A 13144-nucleotide genomic window follows, 5' to 3' on the forward strand; every position below is an offset into this window, starting at 1 on the left:
TGGTGGCTTCATGGCGTTCATGGCTCTTCCCCACTCATCTTGGGACGGCTTCTGCATGTCCTGGAAAAGGATGTGGCCGCCGTTTTGCATTTTTACAAGAGGCTGGATGCTTTTGTGCTTCTCCTTGCTCAACTCACAGAAGTGGCCCATGCCCTCCAGAGCCACATGGTGGAAACACAAGCCCAGAGAGAGGTAGGCATAGGAGGCCCATAGATGCAGGTTGACCAGGTGGTTGGTGGTGGCCTCCTCCTGGGTGGAATAATTCTGCTAAATCTGGGAGCTCATGGGTGTTCGATAATAAGGAGCTAATCACAAAAGTCTGTGCCAGTTGGTCCTGGAGACAGAGGATGGCTGACAAGATGGTTTTGGAGACGGGGACTGGAAAGGAGTTTGGAGGGTGGAAGAAGAGGGACTCCCCAGGTCTGTTCTTTCCAAACACTGTTGAAGCAAGAGATAGGTTTAGGGGACCCCTGGCATGCTGCCTTATAATTTCAATCAGCAGCAATTACATAGCATGTGATTTTCCCTTCTTAAACATAGTACATTTAAATAGTCACTGCTAAAAAACCACACACACCTTACTTGAGACTTGTAGAATACTTCTAAATTTTAAACCAACTGTTATTCAGATTGGATTTTTAAAAGTATCTTTTTTTTGGTTGCCTTAGTCCTGCAAGTATATCCAAGTAACACAGGATTATACTTGTTAGATGGCCTCCGTCCTGGTCAGTTGATGTCTGTTGGTCTCAGCCTCCGTCTGTTTCTCTAGATATAATGTGGATTGAACACTCATTGTGTCCAGGGGCAGCGCTAATAGGTTCCAGGCATAACAGGCGCCATATTGCTGTGCGGAATGTCAGGTGCTCCTGGCAACCGCCGCAGCCCATTCTACAAGTGCCAACAAGTTAACCTACCTGTGTCAGCCACAGTGGGAAGTGTCCTTCCAGTGCTTTATTTATGCTTCTTACATGTCAGCCCTTTGTCTGTGCAGTCCAACTTTTTGAGTCAAAGTTTTGGCCAACAATAAGTGACAATTTTTTTTACACTCTCTCACTGTTATAAAGGCCATTTATAGACAAACATAAAACGAAGCCCATCAGAAAAGAATCATTTTTCTGATTGACAGAAATGAATTTTAGTATAGCTTTGGGAAGAACCAGTCAGTGCATTTCAAGATTGTGCTTTGCTTTATTGTGCTTCACAGATGTTGTGTTTTTTCATAATTGAAGGCAAGACCTTACACCAGTAAAGCGATTACTACTCTCTTCATTGCAATACTGTATTTATTGGGGTGGTCTGGAAGCAAACCCACAATATTTCCAAGGTCTGCCTATATGTGTATTCCCTTCCAGCCATGAACTTTCATCCTGGGAAGAGAATTCACTATCAAAAGACTTAAACCCATATGGAGAAATAGTTTTGAGATACTGCAGTTTAACGTGAGCCCATAAAGTAAAAAAAAAAAAAAAGGGGACTACCAGCTGTCTGCCATACTACAGAGTGGGCAAAAGTGGGTGTACAGTTGTGAGTATGTGAAATGTATTATTATTTATTAACTAGAGGCCCAGTGCACAAAATTCATGCACTGGGGGTGGGGGGTGGTCCCTCAGCCCGGCCTGTGCCCTCTTGCAGTCCAGGAGCCCTCGGGGGATGTCTGACTGCTATGGGGGTGGGAGAGGCTCCCACCACTGCCACTGCGGTCATTCACCAGCGGTGAGCCCAGCTTCTGGCTGAGCGGCCTTCCCCCCTGTGGGAGCGCACTGACCACCAGGGGGCAGCTCCTGCATTGAGCGTTTGCCTCCTGGTGGTCAGCGCGTGTCATAGCGACCGGTTGTTCCTCCATTCAGTCAATTTGCATATTAGCCTTTTATTATATAGGATTATTGTATTATTTATTTGTATTTCCATATGAACAACTGTAAACATACTTTTGCCCATGCCTATATTCACATTAGCAGTCTAAACAGTACACTTGGGTTGTTCTTGATTCCCCCTTTTGTTCCTTTAGTTTCACTTGAGATGCTTGTGGGTGCTATTTGCTTTGGAACAGACAAAATGCATGCTCAGAGGCATTTGTTTTCGTGTGCCTGATTCTCCATCCAAATATTTCATGTTGTAATTGATTTAATGACTAAGTAGGTGCCTCCTACTTTGTGGGTCACTCACCACCTTGTCCCACAGACCGAGTAACTTAGCCATTTGATATGAGAAAAGTTTTAGATCACTTACAGTAGTCCCCCTTATCCACAGTTCTGCTTTCTGGGGTTTCAGTTATTCATGGTCAACCTTGGAAAGAAAATATTAAATGGAAAGTTTCAGAAATAAACAATTCATACGTTTTAAATTGCATGCTGTTCTTAGTAGCATAATGAAATTTCACACCATCCTGCTCCGTCCCACCAGGGACATGAGTCATCCCTTTGTCCAGTGTATCCCTCCCCGCCGAGCAGTCACTTAAGTAGCCGCCTAGATTATCAGATGAACTGTCTCGGTATTGCAGTGCTTGTGTTCGAGTAACCCTTATCATATTGTTGTAATTGTTCTATTTCCTCATTAGGTACTGTTGTTAATCTCTTACTGTGCCTAATTTATAAATTAACTTTATCATAGGTAAGTATGTCTAGGAAAAGTAACATTATATATGGGGTCTGGTACTCTCCGCAGTCTTAAGCACCCCTGGGGTTCTTGGATCATACCCCTCACAGATGACGGGGGACTAAACAGGTGCTTCTCGATGTCCCTCCCCCGGCTCTTTTCATTACCATTATGTAGAATTCCGTAGCCTCAGTTCCACGGCTCCAGGTTCCCTAACCTTGAGAACACATCCCAGCCCCGCCCCTTCCTGCAGTGGAGGATGCAGGCCAGCCCCAGCTTTGCTTGGTCTCCACTTCCTTTAATGGACACCAGAACCACATGGCAAAAAAAGTGCCTCTGCTCTCTTTCTACCAGTCCAGCGCTGTGCCCAGCTTTGTGCTGATGCCAGGCTCACTAAACATAATTTTTAATTGTATACCTAATGTGACACCTTATTTTTAAAAGTACATGTTTAACTCTTAACTACTTAAAGAGCCCATGGTTACAGACTGTAAGCTAGGAAGGCTGTGTTCTTTATGATTCTGTCCCCTCCCCTCCCCTCCCCCCCTCCCCCCGCTAATTCTTGTAAAATAGCAAGTCATTGAACCCCCATTTCTGTTTTTCTTCTTTTTGGCAATTCTGGTCTCTAAAGCATGATCAAGCCACATTTTGCACAATGCTGACCACAGCTCACTGTCCCATGCCGGAACACTGGACAGACGGAGGAGGGAGGGACAGGGCAGTCCCCTTCCCTCTCCTGGGGCCACCTCTCCCTACCCTGTGTGCCTACAGTGAAAGGGGTGAGCAGCTTGCCAGCTTGTTTGTTTTTCTGTTTTAACGGAGCAAATGAAAATTTGTCCTCGCACTCTCTATCTTTTTTCCTCCCTTTTCTAGAGGTACCTTCTCCCATTTTTTTTTTCTTTGTCCCTGTTCTCTTCTTAAAGCTTTCTACCGTCCAAATACAAAATACTGGGTTTACCTTACCAAGTTGGGTAAAGGGGGTAGGTAGCATGGCTGTGTGTGTTCTTTCCTCAGTGAGAGCTTCACCTGGGTCCCGCCAGAGCCCTTGCTGCTTTTCTCTTATGCCCATGAATTTTCCAACTGCTGGCCAGGGGCTGCAGACCTGAGCTGGTAGCCGTGCACTAGAGAAAAGCTGGCTGGCTCCTCCTCAGAGCTCAGCTCAGTAACGCCACGTCGCAGCCAATTGAGCTAGCTGGGTGCACTTGTGAGAAGAAAGATTGTGCCTTTGTGGAGCGTTAGGCCAAAATTTCTGCTCCAGCCCCCAGCAACAGATTCTTTGGGGGTGTCTTAAAAGGCCATTTGGGAAATGGACTTACATGCAGCAAATAAGACTTCGGTTAAATGGTTATATTTGTTTCCCGAAGTGCATCAGGGGGAAGCTAAACTCTTCAGAGCATGTGTTCATTCAGGATTTGAAGTGGGGTGGGAAGCAATAAAAAACAAAAAAAGGCCAGTGGGTTCTCTTGTGAGATAGTTTTTTTGTTCCTATGAATTGAATACACTGAAAAGTTTCAAAAAGAGACTGGGAAGAATGTATTTGCTTTGATCCAACATGTGGAGTGTTCCCCACTATAAATGCCCTTTAATTTAGAAACATTGTTGAAAAGTCTATTTGAAAGTACATACAAATATAATATGTAAATAAGCTCTAATTAGTTATTTCAATTAATTATTTTTTGTTTCTGCTTCCCAGCTCTATTTTTCTCCCCATAATGTTGCTTGTCAGAGTCCAGCTTTGGCACCCTCCAAAAAATGTGCTTTCCTAACAGTAATTACTGAGAAAGTACATTTTTCCTCTGTTGAAAACTTCATAATGATAGTGAAATCCCAGATTCTGTATCTTTATAAGGAATTGTTTCAGACATTTTTTAGTCTATGATTTGCTAGTATATTGAAGAAGGAAATCTTGCAGTTAATGGAAAGAATGGGTGTTTCCTTCTTCAAATAAATGGTGTGTGTTGGTTTTAGAAAACGAATCTACATCAGGCTACCAACTAGCTTCTAATCTTTCCCGACCATCCTATGTTCTTTCATTGGACTTGAAGATGAAAAGTTTTAATTCTTTCTAAGTCAACTAAGATTCTTCTCAGTGGGAACAAGGGAAGCTCTGGAACAACATGAGTACAGTGAACTCAGGTTGTTCGTATGCCGCCAAGTTTTGGAAATAGACTGAGAACCTGAAATGTTGATTTTGGAAGCCTAGAAAGTAAACTAACTGTGTGACAGATGATGAACTTTTCACTGATAAAGTGCACTTTTCTTGAATCAGATTAGAACTCTAGAGCTCGTAGGGCTTTGGCAATCACCTAGGGACCAGGGAGCAGCGCTCAGTTTTTACCACCTCAGCTCCTGGGTGTGGTTGGGTAGAAATGCACGTTCCCGGGCCCTGCTCCAGTCTACAGAATCAAAATCTCTGGGGCGGGGTCTACGCTTTTCACAAACATTTCTAGAAAATGCTGATGCTCAGCAAATTTGGCAAACTGCCGATTTAGGCTCACCATCGATTCTGCAGTGAGGAAAGCAAGGCCCAGAGAGTTGATGGGTCAGGCGCCCATTGTACCCGAGGCAAGAACAAGCTTCCCGACTCTAGACTTGTGCTGTCTCTGCACCATGTATCCAAAACAGTCCGAGGCAGGACTGTTAGGGTAGGTTGAAACCTACTTCTGTTACGAGGGGTGATTTCATCGCCGAGATTAGGAGAGAATGGTTCCAAATAGGATATAAAGGTAAAGACACCCAAGGACTAGAGGGCAGAGGTTTTGTGCTGGGGCCTCAGTCTAAACTAAAACCTGAAGGAACCTGAGCCGTGTTGTCTGTTCTCTTTTCTATGAACCTGGAGACATATGCAAATAGGTAAGGATGTTTAGCTCATTTGTTAGCTCATATAATTGAGCCCCAGCACATGGACACGAGTGCCTGGCTGAGATACATACACATCTTTAGGCTATATGCTTTCTTAGAGTGCACATTTGTGTATTTTAATATTGCCTACATGTGTTCCATCTAGAAAATTATAATGAAGTCATTAAAAAGTACAGACTGAAAAACCCAGCACTACCTACTGAAGCATATATGACTATCCAGCAAATGCTTACTGATGTTTATTATATTCAAATAATCAGAAAAGATAAAATAACCTAAAGTTGTTTTTACAGTATTCTGTGGTGAGAGTTTCAACTGTGATGACCATCCTGAATTTCTACAAGATCAGGATCACTTTCTAAGTCATCAGGGAAGGCTGAGTTCCATTCAGCCTCACTTCAGCGTTAAGTCAGTTGACTGCCTATTTTTGGAAACTGCAATACCCGTGTCTAGAATATGTCACAGTCCACTCAACTCTGTCCCATAGTCCACATAGGAGCACGTGCGTAATGTGGAATTCTTAGGCTAGGCAACATATTTTCATAGGGAAATGAACAAAAGTAGCCTGCTTCAAGAGGCAGATCCAGGATAGCAGGATCAATTCTAGAACAGCCATGGGAAATTAAAATCTCTACGTAAGCATGTGGCTGTACGTATGCTAAATAACATTCCGTTTCTCATCCCTTCCACATAAACATGTCTTGATGGTCTGCTTGTGCAAAGCCTCGTGTTAAGTGCTGAGGCTAAAAAATAGATGGGAGAAGTTTGGCAGTGTGGTTCTGGCTGTCCCAGCGCATCAAGAGGCCACCGAGTCGAAGGCAGTGTGGTCGGGGAGTGCAGCAGACAGCATTCCAGCGTTCAGAGCTAGTGATTATGACGGCACCTCCCGCGCGCCGCGTCCGTCCAACAGAAGCACCCCCTGTGTTGTGTTCTCCCTTATCTTTCACACATACCTCATTCCGCAGGAGCGCGGATTTCGTTGCTGTTCTAGGAAGAGTAGTGAGCTCTTGAAGCCTAACACCAGTACATTTACTTCTGTCTTCCATACCTCTATTTAAAAGCAGGATCTCTCTCTCTCTGGCCCACGCACTGTGGAACGGCTTAAATACTGATGCCATTTTATTTGTGATGTCAGTGAAAGTTCTGTGAGCTTTGCGATCCTTTTATTCAGGCTATTCGTGTGAATCAGTATCTTCTTTAGTTGGGGATTTGTTAAATGTGTTTCAGCTCCTTCTAATGGAAATGGGGTGCAACACTGATCATTATTAGTAGTAGTACTTTATTTTGTACCCATATATGAAATTGGCTTAATGTGAGATTTCTTTGAAAAATGTAGTTCTTAGCACCCAACCATGAAATGGGCCATATGGAAGGAGTTCTAAAATGAAAGCTGTAAATCAAAAAATGTCAGAAAACGGCTCCTGTTGATGTAATCATGACTACCTGTTCTGGATTTTGTCCATTGGATTGACTGTGACAGAGTCTCTACACTCGCCAGGAAAAGGTAGTTCCATCTAAAAACCAATTCTCTGCGGCAGAGCCATGGTTATTACCAGGCCCCTGACGGTACCAGGACAGTGCTCACAGAACCATGGACTTCCTTGGACATGAAAGGTCCTTAGCCATCGCTCGCAGGCAACCAGTGGCCTTGAGTAATCGGCAGGATTTGGCAAAGTAGTGATCGGAGAAGAGGACCTTGTGTAAGGAGAAATAATGTGCACCAAGATATAGAGGGTGGAGAGGGCACACTATTTGGGGAAAAGTGTGGAGAGTTCTCTGACTGGAATAAAGAGGTTATATTCCCACTGGAGAGTAAGCAGTAGGAGTAGGTAGTTGGAAAGGCGAGTTGGAGGCCAATTAATGGACAAATTCCTTTCATTTATTTTGGAAGCAAAGGAGGGTTCTACCTATCAGTTTTTAGGATCATTTTAGAGTCAGACAAGCATAGAGCCAAATCCAACTCCACCTCTTATTAGCTGGGTGACTTCAAGACAAAATACATAACCTGGCTAAAACCTTAGTTGATTCATCTGTGCAATAGAGCTGATATCTCTCTCTCATAGAAAGGTGTGGCTTGTATAAGATCCTGTATGAAAAGCCCCAGCAAAGAGCCTCGTGAAAACAGGGTCTCAGAGGGAAGCAGGGAGGGACACGTGGGGGTACAGGGAGGCTTACCTGCTGAAGAGCTGGAATCAGAACAGACCAGAAATGGACCAGTTTCAGTGCTCCTCCAGGAGCAGGGGAAGGGAGCTCTTGGGCTGGAAAGAAGGACACATGCGTATACATGGATTCTCTGCAACTTCTGTCCTGTTGTGGAATTTTGTTTAACTTGAGGTGAGAGTTGTGTAGCCTTGTCCTGTGCTGTTAAAGGTACAATAATCATAGACGTTTGCTTTTGTTTTGAACAGGATGCCAGCGATCCATTGGCCTTTCCAATGGGAAAGCCAAGGTGTGCAATTACAGCGGGTGGTATTACTGCAGCAGCTGCCACGTGGACGACAGTTTCCTCATCCCCGCACGCGTAGTCCACAACTGGGATACATCAAAATACAAGGTAGGTGCAAAAACTCTGTGCACTTCATGACAGCAATTTGTTCATGTTGTCACGTGGATTATTAAGATAAGGACATGAGAATTTGAAGCAAACTTGATGAGGTAGTTTTATAAAAGCTACAAGATCTTCTCCCACTTCCTACTCTGCTGTGTCATCTCTCTTCCTTCTGTGGTCATAACTACCGGAACTCACATGCTGATTCCCACTTCTAGCTCCAGGTTTGCTACTGAAAGTGAGGTCTGTGGAATTAATTACCTAATGGACATCCCAGCTTTAGTTTTAAACCTAGTTGTCTTCGAGTCATCTGGTTGGTTAGCTACATTGTACAGCTCCTCCACCCTTCCATAGACCACCCTCCTAGCAAGTACTGGAAGTTGGCAAGGCGAGGAATCCAGCCCCACACTGGAGTGGCACTTTAGGCTTAGGATTCTTTTATGGTGCTGTGCCTGCCACATAGCAGAGAAGTCTGTTACCTGGTCTGACCAGCCTGTCCTGTGGGCACTTCAGAACGCCCCAAGTGGGCTTTACACCCTCCCAAATGTCCCCCCAAGTACACATGGCTCCACCACTCACCACTACCAGTGCTGGGAGACCTACTGGACTCCCCTCTGCCCTGCCCCCCCTTGCCTAATCAGTTAGCAGAAATCACGTGCAGAATTATAGCTCTTGAGATCATGCTCTCCATTGCAGCCACCACTCAACCACACTAACTTGAACCCTCAGCATCACTCATGTGATGGAATTCAGTAGCTTCCTAGCTGTGCTTTCTGCTTTCAAGTCTTACCCCAGCAATATTTCAAAAAAAGTCCTAATATCACCTTGGGTAAATTTTATACTCTCCTCAGCCTCAGTTTCTTCACATTCAGAGTAGAGATAATAATAATAGTACCTATTTCATAAGGTGGTTCTTTGCTTAAATAAATGACTCACAGAAAGCACCTAGTGCAATGCCTGGTACATATAATAAGTGCCCAGTTAATGGCAACTTTTACATGATTGTACATAAGGTAAATAAAATCTCTTAACATAGAGACCTTTGTGACCTCTAGTCCCTGCCTCCACGAGTCTCTTCAGCAAGATCACACGCCTCCCTATCCCCAGTCCTGCCGTTTCACACCTCTTGCCCTCCTCACTCAGCACAGCAAATCCTAAACCCAGCTTAAACCTCATTTCCTCTCCTGATTCTTTCCTTCCCCTCTCCCAGACAGTTATCATTCTCTCCTCTGCATCTTGTACTTGACACTCTGCATATAGGCTATAAATATATTTGCCATGTGTGTATTAGATAAAAACTTACTTAGAAGGAAAGAACACTAAGTTGAATTTGGTTTAGACAGTTTAATCTGCTTGGAGCAGGGATTTGACAGCCAAGAGAGGTGTGTAGAGAGCAAGTGAGTGAGGCAGTCCTAGCCCCGTGATCATTGAGGGCTTAGTCTGTGGCACATGCCAGCGGAATAGATGCCAATCAGCTGAGCTAAAGCAGAAAAGGTGCCAGTGAATGAGGAAAATGAGCAATTCAGGCATAGTTTATGAAGATGTGAAAGGAGGAGGAAATCCAGGTCTGTTTGCAGAGAGCTGTGAAGGCCACCCAAACCATCCATTTAGCCATCGCTGGCATTTGCCACAGTGGTCATTCAAATGGCAGGGCTTGTTGGGCACCCTCCCTTCCTCCATGTTGCACGTGAGGAGGATCTCCTGTGTCAGACCATTCCTTCTCAGGGTGTCGGTGAACAACAGGAGAGTTTCAAGCAAGAAGAGAGCTGGTCGATTTTATCTGGATCATCTCTCACAGGCATTAAGCAACTATATTCCATTTAGTGCAGTGTCTGTCTATCTTTGCTCAGATGCAGATTTAACTTAATATTCCTAATTGGGAGGATCAATGCAGACCTATCAGTTTCCAAAACCAGACATCTTTCTGTGAGATCTGCCTGCTCTCTCTAATAGCAAGTACGTGACTGGCCGTTTCAGCCAGTGAAAAGCGGGTTTTGCAGAGCAGGATGAAGTCTGTCATCTTAAGCGTTTCCTTGTCTGCCCTCTGGAGAAATAATCATCCTAATTATTTTTAAAGCAGGATTTCATCTGTTTTCTGGTGTACATCCTGCAAATTGAGTTGATCTCCAGGATTACCCTGCAGCTAAGCTCTATCCTCAAATTTTCTAATGAAATTCTCTTTGACTATAACTTCCCTCCACCACCACCCCCCATTCAAAAATACCAGCATGAGAAAGAAGCGGTAAGGAACTCAGATTTAGCCTCAACTCTTCCTAACAGTTCCCCTGTGTTGTACTTTTTAAAAATATTTTTGTATCCTAGCCAGAACAGTCACATTCCATTTCGCTAGGGGTTTTCCATGTTACGTAAACCATTTCCTATCTCTGATACTTGGAGAGGCATTCAGAGCAGGCTCTCTTGCCCTTGCAGAGCTGGAGAGCAGGCGCTGATGGGGAAAACCACTTGTTCGGAGTCATTTGGAGATTTTGAGAACAAATTGTAATTAAACTTAAGATCTCCTAATTCCTCCTCCATTAGACCACAGTGACTGTTTTAACAGGACCAAGAAGTGTTATGATTGGGATTGATTTCAATAAGGAAGGCTTTCACCATGATGTTTCAGAGATGGGAAGAAAACCTTATACCAAAGCAATGAGTGGTTATTTGTGGGAAAATTATTTTTCCCTTTTTCAATTTTTATTCTCCTAATTTTCAGTAATGTGACTATATTACTTTTATTATTTTGTAAATTGTGACTTAGTTCTATATACTTTAACAAAATATGAGTTAAAACTTATTCTTTTTAATGCCTCAGAATTAGAATTATGATTGTTCTGTCCTGCGATAGAAAATTTCCACGTGCTTTAATGTGGTGTGGGAGGCTGTTTTTCCATAAAGAAATTGCTGTGTGCTGCTATGTCTTTATTCTTTTTTGAATATACTTTCACAGATTTCAAGATTCTTCCCTCAGGCAAGCAAATTACTCCTTTCTTATGTATCCTTCCAGAGGTCATTTCTCAGACCTGTGTTTACACAGAAATGGCAGTATCGTACACAAGCTGCTGTTAGAGAACTTTCCATTTAGATCATAAAACTCTTCATTGGGCTTTTTTTTAAAATAGCCATTCCATATTCCATCATGAATTTTACACACATCAATTTATCCAACCTGACTTTTTTTTTTTATGGACATTAGGTTTTTCTAATCTTTTGCTGTTATAGACAGTGATTCAATGAATAGCTTTATGCATCCTTTTGAATATAAGTTCTTTCATTTATGAGTGAGACTTCCTAGGTGTAGGTATGTACATTTGTGAGTTTGAAGGATATTGCCCTCAGTCAGGGTTCTGTGCTATACTTGTACCTTCTATCTGCTTGCAGGTGTCTTTCTTCCCTTAGTACCAGATGTCAGCTGTCACATCTATTGTCGCTGTGCTGCCTCTAGCTGTCCTTTCCCACTTTATTTCCTCTAAATAAGTTGAATCACGTAGATGCAGGGCTGTGGAAAAAGAGCCCCCTCCCAGATTTGAGTCCTTATAGCTTAAACCAGGGGTGGGGAATGCCTGGCCCGCGGGCTGAATAAAGCTTATGAAATCACTTGGTCTGGCCCTGCCAAGGCAACCGCTTATTGAATTTTTATTTAAAATTCAATAAATCTAGGAGCTTTTTTCATAGCAACATAAGTTTATGTTAAGTGAATTATATTAAGCGAATGATGTTATAAATACCCAAATGATCCTTGGCAGGAAAAGGTTTCCCACCCCTGGCTTAAACTATTTTGTTCTAAGGTAAAAGAGCTTTGAAAAAATTTCATTTATATTAGTAATAAACACTAAGTATTATTTAGTAAAATACTAATAGGTCAATGAACTGTTGACCCTGTAAAATTGTTTCTAATGTGAATGGAATGGGGTCATGGAAAGAATGCCAAGTAAAACCATTCATTTTTAAAAAAGAAAGAGTATTGGGTTCATCCATCTGCACTTGTGAGCCGAGTTTTCACTCTGACTTTCCACAAATTTGGTTGGCAAGAAGTAGGACAGTAGCTTTTAGGTGAAATATATTCGGCATTCACATATAACTCATGCAATATTTATATTAACAAGAAAGAAACTCCGTCACATAAACTTTATCACCTAAGAATGTCATTGGCTTCCTTCCCTAAGTAACTCTATATTTTTAAACATTTTCTTTTTTAAAAAGCTTTTAAATTACAGTTGAGTTTGAAAGTGGAATCCTCATACCAGCATGCAGGCCCATTTAGAACTTAGGGGGGAAAGTGCTCTATTTTGCAAAAATGGCATTTCCTGCTGAATTTGGAGCCCTCTCAGAAATTTCCTCACCAGAGTAAATGATTGATTCTCAAAGGCAAGCATGTGCTCAGCCTGGCTGCCAAACACGGCTCAGCCTGCAGGGATCCGTTCACACACTCGGCAGCCGCGGTCACAACACGCTCTGTATTCCTAACACTCGTTAATAACCCGTGAAGCAGCGCCTCGGACGTGATTGAAACTAGCTCTGTTTTTGTTTTTAGTAATTTCAGTTTATGAATGCTGACGTCAGTAGCTGCTGTCCCATTTGTCTTACTGCTTTTACTGTCTCTGTAAAAGACTTTTTTTTTTTCCCTCTCGGGCTTAAGTGCCACCTGAAGAGAGAAGCCTTTTAAGGCCTGGGAGACTGGCCAGTGCCCTTTGTCCTTCTGTTCACCTACTAAAAGGTAGCATTGTGAACCTGATTCAGCAGGGCCCCGACTCAGTATAAACACGGCTCAGTAGGGCCAGAAAGACTAATTGAATTGTACAATACATCATTTTTCAGCAACAGTTTCAAGTGGGTTGTACTTCATTTGCCAGAACACCGTTCGTTTTTCCCTCTTTTAAGGTATTTAAATATTGCAAATATTGAACTAGGATAAATAAAATCTATTTGAACCCCATTCTGTCTTGCCCCACTGAGCTGTGAGCTACAGGAGGAAGGCCCCACCTGGATTATTCTCCGCCCCATGCCTCGTGCTTACCACAGTGTCTGGCATGTACCTGCGACTCTGCCTCAGAGCGAGGCATTGTGTAGTCCTGCCAACTGTTCTTTCCAGTCTGGTAAAACAGTCACAGGTTTTGGCAGATGCTAGGTGCGTCTTTG

The 13144-nt window shown here is 43.1% G+C and overlaps 1 protein-coding gene across 5 annotated transcripts in view; it reads left to right on the forward strand.

Moving 5' to 3' along the window:
• Positions 1-13144, forward strand: part of PLEKHM3 (pleckstrin homology domain containing M3) — a 146328-nt gene that overhangs the window by 35034 nt on the left and 98150 nt on the right. For all 5 annotated transcript variants that reach the window (XM_008145227.3, XM_054723175.1, XM_054723176.1 and 2 more), the window contains exon 3: positions 7866-8011. In XM_008145227.3, the coding sequence (XP_008143449.2) occupies positions 7866-8011 (146 nt within the window). The remainder of the gene's footprint in view (positions 1-7865; positions 8012-13144) is intronic.

Source organism: Eptesicus fuscus, chromosome 11 (genome assembly GCF_027574615.1).
Source record: "Eptesicus fuscus isolate TK198812 chromosome 11, DD_ASM_mEF_20220401, whole genome shotgun sequence".
Classification (NCBI taxonomy): domain Eukaryota; kingdom Metazoa; phylum Chordata; class Mammalia; order Chiroptera; family Vespertilionidae; genus Eptesicus; species Eptesicus fuscus.